The 23,264-nt window shown below is 36.1% G+C and overlaps 2 protein-coding genes across 2 annotated transcripts in view; both read left to right on the top strand.

Moving 5' to 3' along the window:
- The window catches only part of dot1l (DOT1-like histone H3K79 methyltransferase), a 38,271-nt gene extending 32,496 nt beyond the window's left edge, over positions 1-5,775 (top strand). Inside the window, 1 exon segment of the mRNA XM_073844609.1 lies at positions 5,264-5,775. Within this exon segment, the coding sequence (XP_073700710.1) occupies positions 5,264-5,775 (512 nt within the window).
- Positions 5,776-9,499: 3,724 nt separating this feature from the next.
- Positions 9,500-20,896, top strand: amh (anti-Mullerian hormone). Its single transcript, XM_073844925.1, has 7 exons — positions 9,500-16,783; positions 18,000-18,311; positions 18,420-18,592; positions 18,875-18,986; positions 19,070-19,205; positions 19,928-20,355; positions 20,444-20,896. Exons 1-7 carry the CDS (start codon positions 16,675-16,677, stop codon positions 20,863-20,865), a joined length of 1,692 nt encoding a protein of 563 aa, XP_073701026.1. The 5' UTR covers positions 9,500-16,674; the 3' UTR covers positions 20,866-20,896.
- Positions 20,897-23,264: the final 2,368 nt, after the last annotated feature.

Genomic DNA, 23,264 nt, shown 5'->3' with positions numbered 1-23,264 from the left:
TTTGTCTGAATTGCAGGTCTTGTTTTTTGGGTGTTGAGGCATTTCACTGTGTACCAGCACTTCACAGTCCACAAAGATAGAATTAGTTTCTTAAATAATCTGACCACCCTTTAACCTCTATATATATATATATATATATATATAATGTAGATAGATAGAGGGAGAGACATATAAGGGTGAATGACGGATAAGGATTTAAAATGTGGAAAAAAATAAAACAGGCAAAAAATTTAAATGTTAGTACTTTCTATACTTATTACAGTGTTGTGTATGTAATGCAATGATATTTACACATTTCAAGAATGTAATTAACCATTTTTTTTGATGAATCAGATCTTTTTCCTCATGAAAATGTCATTCCTGGGTAACGTAATAAATTTTAAAATTAATTACATTTCTATCATTGTTGGCATATACAAATGTACTTATCTCCATATTTGGAGCTCAACAAACAATTAGTGCTCAGAAAACTACATTTTAATCACAATTAATATAATAAATTTGGGATTTCATATAGGCACACGCTCATTTTGGGCTGCTGCTAATTCAAAATTCAGAACCAAATAAAGAAAAAAACTGGAAAATGTTTAAAAATGTTTTCCAATAAAGTAAATAAGACTTGTTTTATCATTAACTCAACAAAAAGCTGAATTGTGTTATCTAACACAGAAATATGGGTTAAATGAATTGCCCGTGTCATTGTTAGCCAGAATGACATACTGTTAGACGGAATGACATTCTGCAATATTTTTCAGGATTACCATAAGAACCATCATCAGTATAATTTTTCTTTCCAACACTCAAATTTGAAACTAAGTAAGATACACTTGACAGTTGCAAAACTCACAGTTTTTAATGATTTAAAAAAAGTACAACAGGCTTTTTGGGAACTGGTCTTGATTTGTAGTAGCTACACACAATAATAATAATAATAATAATAATGAGTATTAGATGCAGGTTGTAATCACACCAATTTCATTACAATCGTATTTTCTAAATATTACAGTAAATCTGTAAAATTATAATGCTTCATAAACAATGGCCAGGGGTATAGTGTATGATGTGTAATAACACATTACACCGCTAAAACATTTAGGCTTATTACAAATGAGTGTGAACCTATTTTGATTAATATTTCAAGTTTGCTTGTTACTGACACATTATTGTTCCACTGAATCATCACCCTAATACCTTGATCTCTTTTTTCCAAGATACTCAGCCCTAGCTTCTGCATCTGTGTTTATTCTGGCTCTGAACCGTCTCTGCCTCTCTTTATTAGACAGAGGCATCTGGAAGAACATAATTGACCTTAAAACACCAGAAGCTATACAAAAGTTTTAAAATGGGTAACACTTTATAATAACGGCACGCTATTAATCATTAGTTAAACATTAGTAAACAGTTAATTCATCATTTATAAAGCATTAAAAGACATTAATAAGCAGTTTATAAATACAGCTATAAATGCTTTATTCTTGATTTAAAAGCATATCTATAATGTGTTTAATAATTGTATTTCCATACTTTAATTTCATACTTGTTGGTAGGCTTATAAATCAAGCATTAAAGGGATAGTTCACCCAAAAAGGAAAATTTGATGTTTATCTGCTTACCCCCAGGTCATCCAAGATATAGGTGACTTTGTTTCCTCAGAAAAACACAAACGAAGATTTTTAACGAAAACCGGTACAGTCTGCCAGCCTTATCATAGACGTGGATGGGCACCAGACCTTTAAAAGTAAACAAAAAACATGCACAGACAAATCCAAATTTCACCCTGCGGCTCATGACGATACATTGATGTCCTAAGACACGAAATTATCGTTTTTTGTGAGAAACTGAACAGTATTTATATCATTTTTTACCTTTGATACACAGCAACATCCATCTGTCCTGTGCACGAGTTTGGCATCAGTCACGTCACATGTGCACGCGCTCTTTGTAGAATACGCAAACGCCGGAAGTGATCTTTCGCATGTACACGACACTCATTTTTTACACAGTGCACACAGACTGTGGGTATAGCGGCTATTCAAAATAGTAATTATTGCGCTTATCACGATTGTTCAAACTGATTTAAAGCTAAAAGATTACGTTTGCTTGCGCAAACTCATCCGGGACTTTTCACTGATTTCCCCTTACGGCGTTTGCGTATTCTACGCTAGAGCGCGTGCTCATGTGACGTGACTGATGCCAAACTCGTGCTCATGACAAATGGACGTGGCTGTGTATCAAAGGTAAAAAATGATATAAATACTGTTCAGTTTCTCGCAAAAAACGATCGTTTCGTGTCTTAAGACATCAATGCGTCATCACGAGCCGCAGGGTGTAATTTGGATTTGTCTGTGCATGTTTTTGTTTACTTTTAAAGGTTTGGTGCCCATCCACATCCATGATAAGGCTGGCAGACTGCACCGGATTTCATTAAAAATCTTTGTTTGTGTTTTTCTGAGGAAACAAAGTAACCTACATCTTGGATGCATTGGGGGTAAGCAGATAAACATCAAATTTTCATTTTTGGGTGAACTATCCCTTTAAGAATTTATAGCTGCATTTTAAAACGTAAATTTATTAATGAATTAACTGTTTAATGATGCTTAAATAATGATTAATAACGTGTAGTTATTATAAAGTATTACCAAATGTGGATATATTAATAATAATGATTACATTATTCATGATTTGACCATTAACATTACAAAAGTTCAATTCAATGATAATTAAATGTGAATCATATGAAATCAAGATGAATGACAGCAAAAATACGGCAAAAAACATACAATTATGTAAATAATGTTAATGTTAATAATATAACTTTAATAACTATACCTAAAAGTTTACAAATGTTAATTAAAAACTAGATTGTTATGCCTATGTCATTCTGGATAACGGATGACATGTCCTGGCTAACAGAGTTTTTTTGTTATCCAAGAATGACATGTTGTTATCCAGGAATGACAAAACAAATATTTTTCTTTATAATCAGGCACTAATTTAACCACCTATGGAAAACTACAACTTAGCCATCATCGCTTTAAGGTAATCTTTTAGATCAAATAGATAGTTTTTTCATATAAAAACATTATAAATAGTTTGTCAGTGTTATCCAAAAGGACACATAATATTGCTACAAAGTGCATCAGTGACCGAAAAGGTCAAAATATCATCATTTTAAGAGACGCTTACTCACCTTTGCACTTGTTCTGGTGCTCCTTCAGGGTCTTCTTTTTGATACAATATTATGTCACATGACATACCACAATGCATTATGGTCTAAAATGGTCATTGGTGTCTGTTATCCAGGAATGACATTACAGAAATCACAATTTGGGGACAAAAGTCTTTCTGTCATTAAAATGTAATTAAGCTCAGTATTATAACCATATTTGCAGGTATCGTTTAAAACATCAATACAATTATGCCCAAGTAGATTTTAAATATTTTTATTTTTATTATTTACATTTTTATTGTATTTTTGTACTCAGATTTTAAGCCGGGACAGTTACCCGGAATGACGTTTTGGGACTTTTGAGCTCAATAGTTCCTTAAAGATTAATTATTTATAATGAATTCTCACAAGAGTAATTAAAGAGGGGAAAGTTGAGTCATTTAATGAAATGCATTTAAAAATGTATACATTTTTAATATTATGAATATGCTTTGGACACCAGAATTGACATGCCACGTCATTGACCCATAAATTGAATTAGAAATATAAATCTAGATAGAGACATTTACAAATAGATATGGAGATAGATGTATGATCGATATAGTTGGATGTAGATGGATGGACATTCATAGATAGATAGGTAGACATGAAGATGGATGGATATAGTTGGATATAGATTTAGGAAGTTATAGATAGATATACATAGATGGTGTAGTTATAAGCCGTTGGATATAGATGGAGATGTATGGATAGATAGACATGGAGGTGGACGATGAATAGACATAGTTGGATATAGATATAGGTAGTTGGTTATAGATAGATGGATGGATGGATAGATGATATATTATTATTATAAGGCATTGGATATACAGTACAGACCAAAAGTTTGGACACACCTTCTCATTCAGATGTGTCCAAACTTTTGGTCTGTACTGTAGATATGAATTCAACTGAAAAAACTTGTGAAAAAATATCTTTCAGGTGGGCAAATAGCGAATAGTGGAGCTCTGCAGCCACCTACTGGTAAAAGTTATGTGTAGTTGTTGTTTTTTTAAAACTGGATTTTCCAAAAGATGGGCAAAAATCTTACACTAAACCATGTGAAATTATCCATGTTATCACCATGAATTAAAGTTAGAAATGTGGGTCTTTTATAAAGTGAATTTTACATAAAGCAGTTTTTGTATAAAAACCCATTTAAAAATATTTATTTATTAATTTATATATATTTAAAAAGTATCACTAACCCACTGAAAACTGCACAAATGTAGAGTAAAAACTTTAATAAACAGAAAAATATACAGTACAGACCAAAAGTTTGGAGACACCTGAATGAGAAGGTGTGTCCAAACTTTTGGTCTGAACTGTAGATGATAGATGGATGGATAGACATGGATAGGTGAAGACATGAAGATGGATGGATATAGTTGGATATAGATTTAGGTAGTTTATATAGATGAATGGATGGATACATGGATGGATGGATGGATGGATAGATACATACATACATACATACATACATACATACATACATACATACATACATGATATAGGTATAACTCATTGGATATAGATGATGGATAGACATGGATATGTAGACATGGAGATGGATGATGGATAGATATAGTTGGATATAGATATAGGCAGTTGGTTATAGATAGATGAATGATGTAGTTATAAGTCATTTGATATAGATGATATAGACGGATGGATAGACATGGATAGGTAGACATAGAGATGGATGATGGATAGATATAGTTGGATATAGATGTAGGTAGTTGGATAAAGATGGACGGATATAGATAGTTGGTGTAGTTATAAGTCGTTGGATATAGATGGATGATGGGGTGTATAGACATGGATAGGTAGTCATGGATGATGGTTAGATACAGTTGAATATAGATTTAGATAAACAGCTAATGGTTCATTAGCCTATAGAAGTGTTTATGAGGTGGCTGTGGTCCATCAGTGCAGTGCCTCGTGGCTTTATCTGTGCTTGTTTGTTGGACTGGCTTGCTGTTGTGCACAATCTGGCTGAGCCCCCATTTTCTGTCTCTCTGTCTCTTGCTCCCTCTCTGTGCTGTATGTCTGCAGGGATATTTCACCACATGGTGCCTTCAGTCTCCTCACAGCAGTCTGGGGCCAATCACCCAGGCCCCGGGGCCCTCAGTTCCCAGCAGAGGCATCTGGACACGAACCCCAAAGCGGGGGCCTCGTTCTTGGCCTCTGGCCCCTCGCAGCACAGCCGCACACAGACAGTCCTACACGCGCCCTCCCCGCCCACCCTCGCCCTCCCTCCGCCCCCTCCCCTCCTGAACGCCTCCTCCGCCGCCCCGTCCCAACCTTCCTCCCCGCATCCCGAGCGCCTCCAGTCCTCAAGGCCGCAGTCGTCCCTCCCCGCTTCCACCTCCTCCCCGGCTGCCACATCTGCTTCCGCCGCCACCTCCGCTTCCTCCCGGCCCTTTACTGTGCACTATCCCCCGCATCTGCCGCCTCCGCACCCGCCAGGCAGCGCAGGTTCAGGTGGGGCTGGGATGTCCTGGAGGACTCTGGGTATGCAGGTGTCCTACACGGCCTCGCAGATCCCAGGCAATCGCCCCAGATAGGACACGTCCAGGCGTAGGAGGGTTGGGGGTAGGGGTTGAAAACATGAAAATAGACTGTTACTAGACGGATACAGGGAAGCTAATGTTATGAGTCCCAACAAAGGTATGTGGTGTTGGCATGGAAATGGGCGACACGCTTTGCTGCTTTTTTTTTTTTTTTTTTTCGTAGCTGCATTTCCTGCGAGTTGTTTTGGTTTCAGAAACCAGCTGTTAGACTATTTATGTCAGAATTGCTGTTTTGTTTGCATCTTTTGAAAATATCATTACATGTTCAGGGCTCAACAATGAGGAGTGGTTTCTACTTTTATTAACCCGCAAAAATGATATTTTATTTTATGTAGTAGGAATTCACAAAACATATTAGTAATGTATTTTTGTAAGTGTTTGAAAAATATTTATTTTTTTCATTAAAATGTTTTTCCCCTGTCGAAAAGGAAAATTTAAAATGGCTAATTTGGATATTTTTACTATGTTTTCAATTAAATAGAAGAATATTATAGTAATTTTATAATGTAACTAAATTTCAAACATTTTTGCTGGATGATTATGATGGTTTATTGTGCAAATATTGTGATTTTGAGATATATATATATATATATATAATTTGATATTTATTTCATATAATAATCAATTATGCATTAAATACAACCCTAAGAAAGGGTTTTCTGCAAAAAACAATTCTGCTGTTATTATAAAACATGAACTAATTGATAATATTATTCATTTTAAATATAGTGCAAAATATAACATTAAAATATCATTTAATAATCAATTTAAGCATTTCATACATATTTTTATATATAATATTTAAAACTGTTTTTGTGAGAAATAAACTCCTTATATACTTTTTTTCTCAGAATTGTATGATATAAACTCACAATTGCAAGAAATAGTCGGAAATGCGAGATTAAAAACGTGCAAATGTGAGAAATGGTAAGAAATGTGAGAATCTCAAAATTCTAACTTTTTTTCTCAGTGTTGTGAGATATAAACTCCCAATTGTGATTTATGAAGTCAGAATCGCAAGATGTAAACTAACATTTCTGACTTTTTCTCAGAATTTTGTGATATAAACTCACGATTGCGAGAAATAGTCAGAAATGCGAGATAAAAACTTGGAAATGCGAGTTATCTCGTAATTCTGACTTTTTCCCCTGCAATTGAGTTTATACCTCGCAATTCTAAAGTTTTTCTCACAATTCTGGCTTTTTTCTCACAATTGCATGATATAAACATACAACTGTGATAAATAGTCAGAAATGCGAGATAACTTGCAAATGCGAGTTTACGTATCGCAATTTTTATTTTTTTCTCACAATTCTGACTTTTTTTCTCGCAGTTGCGTGATGTAAACTCACAGTTGCGAGAAATAGTCAGAAATGCGAGATGACTTGCAATTGCGAGTTTATATTTCACAATTCTGACTTTTCAGACAATTGCATGATAAACTCACAATTGCAAGAAATAATCGGAATGAAAGATAAAAATGTGCAAATACGAGTTTATATCTCGCAATTCTGACTTTTCAGACAATTGCGTGATAACTCAATTGCGAGAAAAGGTCAGAAATGAAAGATAAAAACTTGCAAATGCGAGTTTAAATCTCGCGATTCTGACTTACATTGCGTGATATAAACTCGTGATTACAAGTTATAAAGTCAGAATTGCGAGTTTGTATCGCAATTCTACTGTTTTCTAATGCAATTATAAAATATGAACCAATTAACAGTTAAAATATTTGTTTATTATTCATATATTACAAATAGTGTAAAATATAAATCAATTAATAATCAAATAACTTAATTAAACATTCATAATTTTAGATTTATATGTACATCATGAAATCAAGTTTTGCACAGTAAGCCATCATAATCATCCAGCAAAAATGGATATAAAATAGTTTTGAATATATTATTTTTGTTATGTAATATTATTATTACTTGTATAAAAAATAATATAAATACCTACAATTTTAGCCCATTGTAAATGTTTACAAGCAAGTCGCTCTTGCAGAATTAGAAAAAAACAAAGTTTTAAACATTGCAAGTTTGCCAGGCATGTAAATTGTTGAGCCCTGATGTTATATCAGATGAAATATCTGTCCACATCTTGTGTAATTCCTGGATTTTACCCCCTGACTGGTTACAGGTAACTGAAGAAATCTACCTCAACCCAACATAACCTATGCAATGGACAGGTGTGGACCAATGGGCTCGACTCGCTCACCGGTGCTCAAACATTTGCTAAAGCCGCCACTGTAAAACTGGCATGGGTATCAGTACTTCTCACAGGTGCAGCTTAACACAAACACACACAAACACACAGCCCCTGAATCATATTCCGATCGACACCATATGCAGCTTCCTTGTTTGTTAATGTGGCACCATGTTGGGCTGATGCTAACAGCCGTTTATCAATAATTGTGAGTTTAACATGGCCTTACTGAATGATGGCTTTCTAAATTTGCAGCCGTCGATGACACAGGAAGTGTTCTCAATGTCAGGAAAATAATTTCAGTCAGTCCGTACACAACAAAATTACTTGTGAATCTCTGTAACCTTGCTGCTGTTATCAGTGAAATGAAATGTGGCTTTTTGTGATTGACAACTCCTATTCGGATGGACTCCACGAAGCCCCTGGAGCCTGATTCAACATCCTTACAACATGAGCTTGTGCTGTGAAGTCACTACTTTAGTGAAATTAATGTGGCTTTTCCAAATTCATCATTAATTATTTGCCTTAATAAGGTGAAATATGCATGAAATCACAAGCTCAGGCTGTATAAGGGTCAATCTGATAAAGTGATATTTCATCCCAAAAACATGACAGTTAGAAATTATATGTTGCATAATATTAAAACAATCAAGATTTTTTTTGCAATTCACGACTACAAAATTCTCATTACAGTAATGCAAAAAAATGCATTTGCCATGTACTGTAATTCATCAAAATGTTTTTTTTAATTATAATTCTTTTTTATATTTATTTATAATTATTTTGATACTAAAGTATTATGTGATTATAAAATGTTTTTTGGTTAAATTGCAGTACGGTTTCGCATTGCTTATTGTTTGTGAAAATATATTTTGCAGTACATCTATACATTTTTCTTGCATTACAGTATTGTATGAAATTTCATTTCTGCCACTGAATAAAACGTTTTTTTGCAACTTTGTTCCCAATTCTGACTTTTTTTCTCAGAATTGCCCGATACAAACTCACAATTACGAGTTATAAGTTATGAAGTCAGAACGGTGAAATATAAACTAACAGTTTTGTCTTTTTTTTTTCAGAATTGCATGATATAAACACAATTGCGAGATCACAATTCTTACTTTTTTGCTCACAAATTAGTTTATCGCAATTTTAACTTTTTTCTTACAATTGCGAGTTTGTATCACAATTCTGACTTTTTTCGCAAATACGAGTTTGTATCACAATTCTAACTTTTTTCTTACTATTGTGAGTTTATATTGCAATTCTGACTTTTCTCCCGCAATTGCGAGTTTGTATCTCGCAATTCTGACTTTTTTCGCAAATACGAGTTTGTATCTCGCAATTTTTTTTCTTACAATTGCGAGTTTATATCGCAATTCTGACTTTTCTCATAAATGCGAGTTTGTGTCTCGCAATTCTAACTTTTTTCTTACAATTGCGAGTTTATAACACAATTCTGACTTTTTTCTTGCAATTCTTTTTTTTTTTTTTTTTTCAAAGTAAATGTGTTTGTATCTCGGGAAAAAAAAAGTAAGACAATCTAAATTCTGACTTTTTCTAAGAATTGTGTGATGTATACTTACAATTGCAAGAAAGTCAGAATTGCGAGGTAAAAACTCACCATTCTGAGTTTTTTGCTCGGAAATTCGAGGTTGCATCTCGCAATTTACTTTTTTTTCCGCGAATGTGAGTTTGTATTTCCAAATTCTTCTAAACTTTTTTCCTCACAATTTCGAGTTTATATCGCAATACTGACTTTTTTTGCAAATACGAGTTTGTATCTCGCGATTAAAACGTTTTTCTCACAATTGCAAGTTTATATTACAATTCTGACTTTTCTCAAATACGAGATTGTATCTCGCAATTCTCACTATTGCAAGTTTATATCGCAATTCTGACTTTTTTTCTCGACTTTTTTTGCTAATGCGAGTTTGTATTTTGAAAAGGTCAATCTAACAGTTCTGACTTTTTATACAAGAATTGCGTGATGTAAACTCACAATTGCGAAAAAGTCAGAATTGCAAGATAAAAACGCACCATTCTAACTTTTTTGCTCTCAAATTCGAGGTTGTATCTCGCAATGTATTTTTTTTTTTCGCAAATGTGGGTTTGTATCTCAATTCTTTAAATCTTTTTCTCACAATTTAGAGTTTATATCGCAAATCCGACTTTTTTCCTTGCAATTCTGACTTTTTTTTAAATGCAAGTTTGTATCTCGAAATTGTGAGTTTATATCTCGCAATTCTGACTTTTTTTCTTAGAATTGTGATACAATTGAAAGTTAGAATTTTGAGGGGAAAAGACTAATATGATTTCGAAATTGAGCGTTTATATCTTACAATTCTGACTTTTTCTCGCAATTGTAAGTTTGTCTTCTGATTCAGATTTTTTTCTTGGAATTCTGACTTTTTTTCTCAGAATTGTGATTGTAAACTCGCAATTGTGAGTTATAAAGTCCAATTTTGAGAAAAATGAGTGTTCTCAGAATTGCGTGTTTATATCACAATTCTGAGAAGAAAAGTCATAATTTTGAGATATAAACTAACAATTCGAACTTTTCACTCATAATTCCGTCTTTTTTATATTAGTCTTCTATAAACTAACAATTCAGACTTTTTTCGTGGAATTGTGATAAACTCGCAATTAAAAGTTAGATTTTTGAGTGGAAAAGATTTTAAAATTGCGCATTTCTCGCAAATTCAAGTTTATATCTCACAATTATGACTTTTTTCTCAATTGTGAGTTTATATCTTTTTTTTTCTTGCAATTATGACTTATTTTTCTCAGAATTGTGATATAAACTTGCAATTGTGAGTTATAAAGTCCAATTTTGAGAAAAAAAAAAAAGAGTTCTCAGAATTGCGTGTTTATATCAATTCTTTCACAATTGAAGAAAGTCAGAATTGCAAGATTAACACTCGCAATTCCGTCTTGCTTTTAATAGTCTTCTATAAACTAATAATTCTGATTTTTTTCTCTCGCAATTCTGGCTTTTTTCTCAGAATTGAGATATATGTTCTCAGAATTTTGAGTTTATATCTCTTGATTCTGACTTAACTCGCAATTGCGCCTTTATATCTCAATTCTGTCAGAAGTCAGAATTGCAAGAAAAAAAAGTAGTCATAATTGTGAGAGAATAATTCGGAATTACCTTTTTTATTTTTTATTCAGTGGCGGAAACAGGCTTCCATAGTATTGGGAGTTTAAGTAGATTGTCATGAAAGTCTAGTCACTACAAAATAAATATATATATATATATTAATTAAATTAAAATTTTGGGTTGAAATATGACCAGGGCATGTTCTTGATGGGCTTCATGAAAGACACAGATAATTAATTTAATTTTAATTTTTACACTGGATAATTTACCTGTGGAGCTGTTAATGACATACGTATTATAACAGCATGTCATTTTTAAAATTTAAGCTTTTATTAATCAAAGGGAAAAATTCACATGCATGTAAAATAAATCAATTTGAAAAAATATGAAACAAACACAAACGCGCCTTCCAGGAATACACAATTAAAACCCGATCTGCAGGGAGAGAAGCAGTTAGAGCCACAGAATGAGCGAAAAGCCTGTAGGGAGCTATTCAAATCAGGTTAGTTACTTCAACTACCAGATCTTATTGAATCACTACGTTTACCGTTTGGTTTAAGGCCCTGTTGTAATACTCAAGCTTCCATGCTCCTAACAGTTACTGCTGAACCTTTAATACAATGCACATATTTCGTTCAAGCAGGATGCGGTGTCTCACACGGTACAGGCTTATTCAGGTCAATCTGGTGCTGAACCATTTTCCTTGCAGATTTTCATTTCGGATGAGCAAATCCGATATTGTCGTGGTGCTCTTCGCAAACCTGGAAAAAACCAGCACACGCTTGTACGTACATACAGTACAATCACACTGATTAAAACATGTACACACACTGGGGAAAATGCAAGATCACAAAAAAAAAAAAACGACACACAACTACTGGGCAACTTCAACTCATCCTTTTTTGTTTCTTTTTCCTTTGTATATGTTTTTTTTTCTTGTACTGTGAATGGTAGTCTCTCTCAGACTGTATAATTGTGTATATAATTTGGGTTATTTATCATTTTAATTCTGTCTTTTTGTTATTTCTTTTGGTTTGTGATTGCTCTTGTTTTGTATTGGAGCAGAGCACAACTTGTGCAAAAGTGTATGTACTTGACTCGCAGTCTAAAAAAGAATGGTGCTACAATCTGTACAACTTTAGACTGTGCTTATTTATATTAAGATCATCAGTAACAACAACAACAAAAAAAGAAATGAATAAAGATTTCTGGTGCTTCTTTTACACAGGGATGTTTTCAAGCCTTGCGGCATTTATTTTTCCAATATTTATAATGTATTATTTGGCGCCCAGCATGAAGCAGCCCCTGCTTGTTTGGATCAGTGCCGTTTTTATATAGAAGAAACACCTTTTGGTCTTAATCGAGCTTGAAGAAGCATGAAAGTACATTGCAGAACTTTATAGGATGATGAGACGTTTTATTTTTTAAGTATTTACTTCAATGGTGCTCCGAAATCGACCTGTGCGACAGGTAGTGAATGCTTTGAATTACGTGTTTCCTTTAAGGTTTTTTTTTTTGGTTTCTCATAAGGAGAACGTGTGCTAAGCCTGTTTGCTACTAACTAGGGCCCGTACGCCTCGGTGCTGTTTCCTAAAGTTGTTTTCTTCGCAAACAGCTTCATCGTACACAAAATGGTGCTGCCGTTCACACGGATGTCGTCCGTACCAGTGGGCCCGTACCAAAACCTACTATCCACTATCAAAAGGTGTCCTAGAGTACGTTGTGTAACTTAGCATTTGAGCCTATTACGTATCGTGGTGATGTGAAGTTGTTCTGATATGACCGGTCATAGATTTGGCTAGTGTTTTGTCAGTTGGCTAGTACTAGTGGTCAACCGATATGGGTTTCCAATGACTTGGCTTGGAATAATCAATCATGTCGTTCCAAACCTGTACAACTGCGGAAAACAAAACTTTGTTCAATGAAAGCCATTCGCTTTCATTGTACGGATGAAATTTGGTCGATTCTCGGCTGCCCGATATATCGGTTTATCACGTCGTCAAAATAGTCAAAAGACAACGCAGGAGTGGACTTCCTCGTCGTTTTGCGTCCTTATTTCCTTTTATCGTGTTTTGTTGCTCAAGGAAAACTCAACCTCGCCTAAGCTTTAGTCAGAATGCTGTTTAATAGACGTGTATAATAATATAAATAAAAAAAAAAAACATTGTGTAGGTGGTCTTTGTCTAATTAACAAAAGGACATTTTGATGAAATATGATATTGACCAGGACATTGTTATCAGCACTGAGGGTTATTATTATTTGGGTTTTTTTTATTGGTCGTAATTAATAGTCATTGTTAATGTTATCTGTTTTAATGGCCAATTTGTGTTGATATTTTTGCGACTGTTTATCAATGATGGTTTTATTATGATTTCATAATCCTGACCATTTAAATCTTCTTTCGAACAGTAAAGGTGCTCTCCTACACTTTAAACAAGGAAAATGCAGCTATGAAATTCATGCGCCTCTCGTTTCGCGAGGGGTAAACAGTACAATTAATAAACGTCAATGCAAGCTTTGCTTGTTTTACTTCATTGTGACGTCTCATTTGAACTCTTTTTGTCCATCGACGCTGTTTCCTGTTGGGGGTGGAAGTTTAGCTCTTGTTGAAATTGATGTTAAGCTATTTAAAAAAGTAAACCGATCTTAATTCTTGATGTTGCGTTTTTCTCAGGTACATGTATGAGGTTGTGCATTGCAAAAGGCAACTCAAATCCTTTCGCATGTTTTAAATAGATTAAAGAATATGTACATTTTAGATATGTCTAAATCTGTAAATTCCTATAGGCTTTGTCTAGTGTCTCAGGAACATCAGTTCTGGCTTTGTTCATAGTTTTGCATATTGAAAGGGAATGTTGAAAACATTGGCTGTCTTCCTAGCTGACAGATATAAATGAGAATGAGATTGCTTTACTGCGCGTTATTTACCTGTGATAGAAATTTCCACTGTTTTTGTAGTCACAAACTCAGTTTGTCTATTGTAATGTGTCCCTTTTAAGTTATTAGAATGAACTTGTAATACACGCATTCTTATTTTCAATGAACCACATCATGTTTCAGCAGAAATATCGCAGGATAATTGTGCAACAGTCTCTGTTTGGTGCTTTTAACTTAAAGACTTATAATGACAGCCTAATTCAGTTGATAAGTTTTTAAATCTCAGCTTTTTGTTAACAAAGTGAATAAAGTGTTTCTAATGAAAGCTCGGTTTGATCTTTTTATTGCTTTATTAGCACAATGTACATGGAGTAACGTCCACCTGGGAAAGGTAACAAAGGTAACAACAATAATCAAAGGCGATGGTGGTTTTCTTCAGAAAAATCCTCCAGGTCCCACAAATTCTTTGGTTTTTCTGCATTTTTGTGTATTTGAACCCTTTCCAACAATGACTGTATGATTTTGAGATTCATCTTTTCACACTGAGGACAATGAAGAGACTCATATGTAACTATTACAGAAGGTTCAAACACTCACTGATGCTCCAGAACGACAAAACATGCATTAGGAGCTGGGGGGTGAAAACTTTTAGAATTTGAAGATCAGGGTAAATGTAACCAAAGAACTTGTGGGACCGCAAGGATTTTTCCGAAGAACAGTGGGCAGTTTAACTGTTCAGAACAAACAAGGGACTCATGAACAACTATCACTAAACAAGGGGGGAAGCTGTGGATCATTCAGGTAACAACACATCAAAGGGATGTAAACTTTTGAACGGGGTCATTTTTATAAATTCAACTTATTGTCTTTTGTGGACTGTATGTAAACATCTTTTATGTGAAATCTTATTCAGGTCAGTACTAAATAACATGCATTTTGTATGATACCTCTTGTTTTATTAAAATTAACATTTAGCAGATTCTGAAAGGGGGCTGTAAGCTTTTGACCTTAATTGTATAAACGTCTTTTTCATCTGGATTCTGTGGCCACATGTTCCCTGGGGTTTGCTGATAAATGATAACATTTGCCAAATATAATTTGAAAAGAATGTAATGTTACTTTTATACAATAAAGGACATTCAAAATCCCTTGCAGCAACATCGAAAAAAAACTACATTGTGTTCTTTTGTGTGCTTGCCAAACAGGCCTAAAATAGACTCATCTGTTTTGAGAAATACTTATCGCTGGGATACAGCCTGGGCAAATAAGAGAGCACTTGCAGTTTGATGGAACCCTATATACTAACATTTATTGACAACTTTTAAAATGTGACCCTGGACCACAAACCAGTCATAAGGGTCAATTTTTTGATAGTGAGATTCATATAGCATCTGAAAGCTGAATAAATATGTTTTTCATGTATGTATGATTTGTTAGGCTAGGACAATATTTGGCCAAGATACAACTATTTGAAAAACTGGAATCTGGGGGTGCAACACATTTATTGTTATAAATACACACATGCTACTTTTGACAGGTTTGTGGTCCAGAGTCACAAATAATTAAAGTGTTTACATTTTGTGAAAATGCATCACATTATACTACACATCGTAAAACTAGTGCTTGTAAGCATTCAAAAAATACCCCTTTTCCTTTCATCAAGAATTCCTGATATGGTAAACAATCTAGCATTTTGTCCTCTGTGATTTGTTCCTGTTCTCAGCCGTTCTTTTGGCTAAAAGATACCTGCCTTATCTTTTGGGACTGGTCAAACATCTAGTACACCAGTGTTAGAAGGACCTTGAAAGTCTGGAAAACATGTGCAGCTGTGTGTCTTCCAGAGATCAGGGCTAGGAGGAATGAAAGGATAATTGTTGCTGTTCCTTTAAGGTGTAGCAATTCACTCTAATCAACCTTTAGCACTTATTTAAGGGCCTTTTCATAAAAGTCATAAAAGGTAGATAGTGCTAAGAAATGGCCCCTACGTGTCGCAATCACACCTGCATTTTAATATTGGCGATCCATGAATATCGTGCCCAGCAAGGCTTCAGAAACACCCTGCGAGCAGAGAGAACAGAACATTGCAGGTAAATGGTAACCCATGTTCTGCAGAAAGTTTTGCAACTTTGAAAAGCCATTGTAATTCAATAGGGAGTTTTTCAGTACAAGGTTTGCCATTTGGACACAATGGTGCGCCTGTTCATTGTTCATGGATCAGCTCCTTGCAGGGTTTGAACCTACACCCAGATATGCCTTATTACCATGTTTAATCAAGTTCAGGACAAAATGGTGCATAATACAGGGCAACAAAAATCTACCCCAAAAGATAAGGACACTCTCTGAAGTCTAACTGCATCCCATGGGAATGAGTGAAGAAATTGTTTACAAATTTAAAAATAAAACTTTGTTGCAATTTCCCGGCTAGGAGGATCAAACTGTTATCCCCTACTGTAGCTGCGTGTCTGGGGTCTACAGAGTATCCCATTGTCTGGATGAGTTCCTCCTCACCTTATCAAAGCTCAAAGGCATGTGATGTCCATTCACTATCCCTCGAAATTCACACGTCTATCGCATGCCTTGAATACCCTGTTACTCCAAGGACAAGCTTTCTTGGCAGGCTGGCTCTGCTCAGGAGAGCAGGAGAAATATATAAAACACCACCCCAAAACAAGTGCTGGATTTCTCTGTGATTGAATCAGAGAATATGCTTTTCCACACAAGATTTTGGCTGATGCTGTTGCTGACTCAGACATATGGTGCCAGCATGGGACACGAAGAGCAGGATAACAGCCCGAAGGTCACCCCATTATCAGGTGAGTCCCTTTGATTTGCCCCGCATCTGTACGTTGATGCATTAATGGAAGTGTTTTGCATTTTTGCAGCACAGATCAATAAATCGGAATTAGCTTGCAACTTTCGGTGTGATTATGATAGTAGTTCTTTTTGGACATCGTTCCCTGAAGAGGTTGCAGGGGTACTATTGTAGGTACTGTTTAACAAGATTTGGGAACGTGTTAACGCAGAACTGTCCAATCCTTTCCTTAGAGGGTCACTTTTTGCAGAGTTTAGATCAGGCTTCCTCAAATCTTGCCCTGGAGGGCCAATGTGCTGCAGAGCTTATCTCCAAACACTGATCAAACTCCTGAAGACATTGATTAGCATGCTCAGGTGTCTGATAAGGGTTTGAGCTAAACTTTGCAAGAAAGTGGATCTTGTGGGCCAGATTTGTGGATCCCTGGTTTAGATCGGTTATACCAAACCTGGTCCTGGAGGGCTGATGTCCTGCAGAGTTTAGCTCCAACTTGCCTCAACACATCTGCCTCAAAGTTTCAAGTATACCTAGTAAGACCTTAAGTAGTTGGTTCAGGTGTGTTTGATTAAGGTTGGAGCTAAACTCTGCAGGACAGTGGCCCTCTAGGACCGAGTTTGAGCACCCCTGGTTTAGATCCAACACACTTGGTTAAAAATTTTTTAGTGATCCTGACCTTGATTAGTTGATTCAGGTGTGCTTAATTAGGGTTAGCGTTAAACTGCGGAGAAGGTTGCCCTCCTAGGGCAGGATTGGACACCCCTGAAATAGGACATGGGTGTTGCTTTTCTCCAAAACGTGAAAGGGCAACTTTAGATCAGTGCTTTTCAAACTTGTCTTAGGGACAGCCCCACCATCCAACACAGGGCTGGGCAACTTTGGTGCTGAAAGGCCAATGTCTTGCAGTTTAGTTCAGCTCCAAACCTAATCAAACATACCTGCCTGTAGCGTTCTAATGATTTTGAAGACATTAACTTGTTCAGGTGTGTTTAATTAGGGTTGGAGCTAAATTCTACAAGACATGGGCCCTCCAGGACCGAAGTTGTCCAGCCCTGATCTAACACACCTAATGCAACTCATCTGCAAGACTTGAACTGGGTGTGACCAATGAGGAAGAAATCCAAAATGTGCAGTAATGAGGGTCCCCAGGACAGGGGTGAAAACTACTCCTTTAGGTGACGCATGTTCTGTTTTTGAATGGTTCTTTAACTGACCAACAGGATGGAATGGAAATGAGCAGGAAGTTGCAGATACAGCACATACATCCCATAGTGCCAAAGAACAGCCGATTGGTCCATCTGCCCGGTCAACACATGCCACTGAAGACATTCCATGTGATGAACAGCAACTAGCTCGCAGCCGTGCCATGGATGACTTCCTGTCAGCTCTGAACAGGGAGAGTGAACTAGAAAGGATGGAGCTCCAGCGGTTCGGAATATGTTCATCTGGAACTCCAGATTTGCAAATTCCACGTCTTGTACAAAGTTTGGTCCAAAAACGAAGTGGTCTAAAGGGTCTACATGCCACAAAAGGTAAATCCAAATTTCTTGGTTTGGTAATTTGATTTCCAGCTCGACCCTGGATTTAGTTGGATGTTCATCCTTGTTGACACCATTAGTTGAGTTGTGGTTGTTTTTTAGTAGATATTTGGGATGCTGAGGTGGAAGGAGAGATGACTTTAACCCTCACATTCCCAAGGCATGCTCAACCGACCAGCCCAGCCTCTGTAATGCTCCTGTTCAATGTCGATTCCATTAAAGGAGATGGTTTGAGACTGAAATTCAACAGTCACTCGATCCATCCAAATACACAGGTTAGCCTCATAACCTCATAGTTTTGACACTTTATTAACTATGATGGTAGGGCAACGGGACTGTGAAATGTTATATTGCTGGCATATCAAAGCAGGGGTGTAGCAACCACCTACATTGTGTAGTCTTTCCTCCTCAATAGGGTAAGCATTATCTTCCCTAATTAACGTTCCTGAGGTTTATAATGTATGCCCACAGTATTACTATGCTGCCAACTAAGACAGTGTGGCTCCATGCACATTTGAAGTTTCCATGTTGTTTTTTTCTGGTTATTTGCCTTTCAGATGGTTTGCATTTCTGAGGCTACACGTTTCCTGCTCCTTACAGGAGGACAAAGCCATGCCCACGTTCACCTTAAGCTGAGTCTAACAGTTGAGACCTGGAAGGATGAAAACAGTGAGACTTTTTCCCTTCAAATCTAGACTTCTCTAAAGAATCCTTTCACACTGTAAATTTTAATACTTTCTGTTACATATTAGAGCCGAAACCCAGTGTGTCTGAGCTTCAGGAAGTGCTGATGAGAAAGGCAGGTGGCAGCAATGTGTCAATGAGGCCGATCTTACTTTTCCTCTCTGAACGTGACGAGCAAAGGACACTGCACTTAAAACATCATGGGTAAATGATTCATTTTCTAAAGGTTTGAACTGCTCAATTTTAATACTGCATTGTGAGATTAGATAATAACCCAGCTGTTAAGCCATGACCCATTTAAATCTGTGCCGCCTTAAAGTAAAAATTAAAATGGAATAGCATACTACAATACAACTCTATCAGCAGCATACAGTGCAAATACTGTGCAAAGTATGTGACCTACTACATACATAAGCAAATTGCTGATACAGTTGAGGTTAAAAGTTTACACGCTGATACAGTTGAGGTCGAAAGTGTACATACACTTGATTCTTAATACCTCATGGGGGGGGGGGTAAAGTCCATTGTTTGTTCTGAACAGTTAAACTGCCCACTGTTCTTCAGAAAAAGCCTTCAGGTCCCACAAATTCTTTGGTTTTTCAGCATTTTGTGTATTTTATCCATTTCCAACAATGACTGTATGACTTTTACATCCATTTTTTCACACTGAGGACAACTGAGGGACTCAATGCAACTATTACAGAAGGCTCAAACGCTCAATGATGCTCCAGATGGAAACCTTCTGTAATAGTTGAATATGAGTCCCTCAGTTGTCCTCAGTGTGAAAAGAACTCAAAATCAGACAGTCAATGCTGAAAAAACACAGAATTTGTGGGACCTGAAGGACTTTTCTGAAGAACTGTGGGTACTCAATATGCTAATATTCCATTCAGACACTTCCAATGTATCTATTCCTCCTCCTTCAGAAATCCACTGGATGAGAGACTCCTATCCAGAACTTATCTTTTCCTCTGCGAACTGCAGAAGTTCTTGAGCGACATGGTTCCTCAAAAAGAGGGGCTGACACCTCAGGAAGGGGTAAACACGGTCTCTTTGGATGTGCTGGATTCCCTTCCACCTCTCAGCCTTGGAGTGTCATCCACAGAGTCCCTGCTATTGGGACTGGTAAATTCCTCCACGCCGACTATATTTGTCTTCCCTGAGAGGCAGCAAGGCCTGCAGACTCACCGAGTGGAGGTGACGCTTGATTCTTCTCTGCTGTCTGTGCTCAGAATGAGACTGGATGAAGCCATGGCTCAGGTGAAACAGCAGGAGGTGGGTCAAAAGGCGATTGACAGGCTTGAGAAGCTGAGTCAACTAAGTGGCATTTCTCAAGATGGAGATGACGAAGCAGGTGAGCATTAAAGTTTTTATGTACACTACCTGTAAAAAGTTGATCTTTAAGCACCAATATTAAACTATATCAAACTATGATTTAATAGTTGCTAAGGACCACAAAGAGGCCCAGTACCGGTCCATCTTGCTGCTGAAGGCCCTGCAGGTGGTACTTAGTACCTGGGAGGTGGAAAGAGCTCAGAGAGCAGCCAGAGCGGATGAAGATGGCCCATCAGTGCCCAGTCAGTGTCGGCTTCAGAGCTTGACAGTCTCCTTGAGGAAGTTCTTTCTTGAGCCCTCCCAGATCAACATCAACAACTGTGAGGGAGTGTGTAAATTCCCCCTGACCAGCAGCAACAACCATGCCATCCTCCTGAACAGCCATATTCAGAGCGGCAAGCCCGTCAGTCGCTCTCTCTGCTGCACACCGGTGGATTTTGACGACCTGTGTGTGATCGAGCTGGAGAGTGAGGGCACCAATATCGCCTATAAGACCAACGTGGTGGCGACCAAGTGTGAATGTCGCTGATGGGCTCCTTATGTATGCGTATATAGCAATATACAAATAAAACCTCATACATCTGCATTTATTTTTGCTTGTAAATACACAAAGCTGTGTTTTCTCAAACATGCAACATAATTTGAAGTCATTTGAAGTGTAAATTTGGTAATTAGAGGGGCAATTTGCATATTTAGTGATATAAACAAAATTGTAGACCACTTTTGGCTGTATGGAATGATTAGTTGTCCTGTTAACTTAGATTTGCATCAGTGCTGAACGCATTAAAATATTTGGCTGTGTTACAATAAAGTAAATATTCATAAAGTATGTTTTCTCTGTGTATTCACTATGCAAAATTCTCTCAATATTTTACTGGTGATTTTAGGTTTAAAACATTTCAGATTAGTGTTTTTTGTAAGTAAATAAATATACACACTAACAGTCAAAAGTTTGGAATAATTGTGATTTTTAAAGTCATGATCGTTCAGAAATCATTCTAATGCTGATTTGGTGCTCAATTATTAATAAAAGTTCTCATTATTAAATATGTTGAAAAGAGTTTTTTGTAGAAACTGATTTTATTTAGGGTTCTTTTTTCTTTTTATTTATTTGACAGATCTTTTGTAACATTATAAATCTCTTTATTGTAACTTTTGGTTCATTTAATGTTTCCTTGTTTACATCTTGCAGAATCTGCAAAAAAAAAAATATCAGAATAAGATATTTCTTATGAAAGCTGTTAACATATATTTCTTTTGTTTGCATATGACTTTATTCAGGTCAGTACTAAATAAAAATAACATGCATTTTGTATGATACCTCTTATTTTGGTCAAATAATTAACATTTTGCAGATTCTACTTCAACTGTATCAGTTGCAGAATTTTGAGCAACTCAACTGTTTTCAACATTCATAATAAGAAATGTTTCTTGAGCAGAAAATCAGCATATTGGAATGATTTCCAAAGGATCATGTGACACTGAAGACATCACATGAAAAAATTACACTTTAAAATGTACTAAAATAGAAAACAGTTTTTTTTTTTTAAATTGTACAAATATTTAAGAATATTACTGTTTTTACTGTATTTTTTGACTGGTAGTGTATACTTATTTCATCGTAATAACCTTAAGACTATTCCTTTTCCTTGAGTAATCCTTTAGCGGTTTCTTTGTTACGGATCCTCCGTGGTCCAACCTTCTCTCCATCCTGCCTTGGCCTTGCTGCTCTTTTCTTTTTAAAGTCTTCGAGTTTATCCCCAGATCCCCAGTTCCAAAACGCAAAGATGTCCCACCATGAGTCAGGCTACAGCAAAAACAGACAACATTTCAGAAACGATGAACTAGGTGAAAACTGTTCAAGCAGACTCAAATGAGCCTTACCTCTGCTTCACCAGCCTGAAGCTCTGATCCAGGTTCATCTTCTGTCTCTTCAAAGAATGGCTCTATTGTCTCTGTTACACATTAAAACATCATAAATACCGATGTCATAGCAATTTAATCACTTTAATGTGTCCTTGCTAAATAAATGCATTAACTGACCCAAAACTTTTGAATAGTAGTGTATTTGGTAAGCAAATGAAGTCAAAAGTTTTCATACACCTTGAATAAAAGCGATCAGAAAATGCATGTTATTTTTTATTTAGTACTGACCTGAATATGATATTTCACATAAAAATGTTTACATATAGTCCACAAGAGAAATTAATAGTTGAATTTATAAAACGACCCCATTCAAAAGTTTACATACACTTGATTCGTAACACTGTGTTGTTACCTTAATGATCCACAGCTGTGTTTTTTTGTTTAGTGATAGTTGTTCATGAGTCCATTGTTTGTCCTGAACAGTTAAACTGCCCACTGTTCTTCAGAAAAATCCTTCAGGTCCCACAGATTCTTGTAGAGAATTGTGTATTTGAAACCTTTCTAACAATGACTATGATTTTGAGAGCCATCTTTTCACACTGAGGACGACTGAGGGACTCATATACAACTATAACAGAAGGTTCAAATGCTCATTGATGCTGTAGAAGGAAAAAACATGCATTAAGAGCCAGGGGTGTAAACTTTTGAACAGAATGAAGATGAGTACATTTTTTTTTTTTTTTGCCTAAATATATTTCTTTCACTTAGCACTGCCCTTCAGAAGTTAATGACGATCTTACATGTTTCTCAGAAGACAAAATAAGTTACCCTGTTCTTCAAATTCCAAAAGTTTTCACCCCCTGGCTCTTATTGCATTGTGTTTTCTTCTGGAGCATCAGTGAGCGTTTGACCCTTCTCAAAAATCATACAGTCATTGTTGGAAAGGGTCCCACTAAAGAATTTGTGGGACCTGAAGGATTTTTCTGAAGAACAGTGGGCAGTTTAACTGTTCAGGACCATATGTGGACTATATGTAAATGTAAAATATCTTATTCAGGTCAG

The sequence above is a fragment of the Garra rufa genome, chromosome 7 (assembly GCF_049309525.1).
Source record: "Garra rufa chromosome 7, GarRuf1.0, whole genome shotgun sequence".
Classification (NCBI taxonomy): domain Eukaryota; kingdom Metazoa; phylum Chordata; class Actinopteri; order Cypriniformes; family Cyprinidae; genus Garra; species Garra rufa.
The sequence above is the reverse complement of the archived record's forward strand: the minus strand, read 5'-3'. Positions and strand labels throughout refer to the sequence as shown.

Bases quoted from the DNA above. Each gene is read 5' to 3' on its own strand.
- amh (XM_073844925.1), top strand. From the start codon at position 16,675: ATGCTTTTCCACACAAGATTTTGGCTGATGCTGTTGCTGACTCAGACA. The intron at 18,312-18,419 runs GTAAATCCAAAT...GTTGTTTTTTAG, and splicing joins GGGTCTACATGCCACAAAAG to TAGATATTTGGGATGCTGAG. The intron at 19,206-19,927 runs GTAAATGATTCA...CTCCTCCTTCAG, and splicing joins CTGCACTTAAAACATCATGG to AAATCCACTGGATGAGAGAC.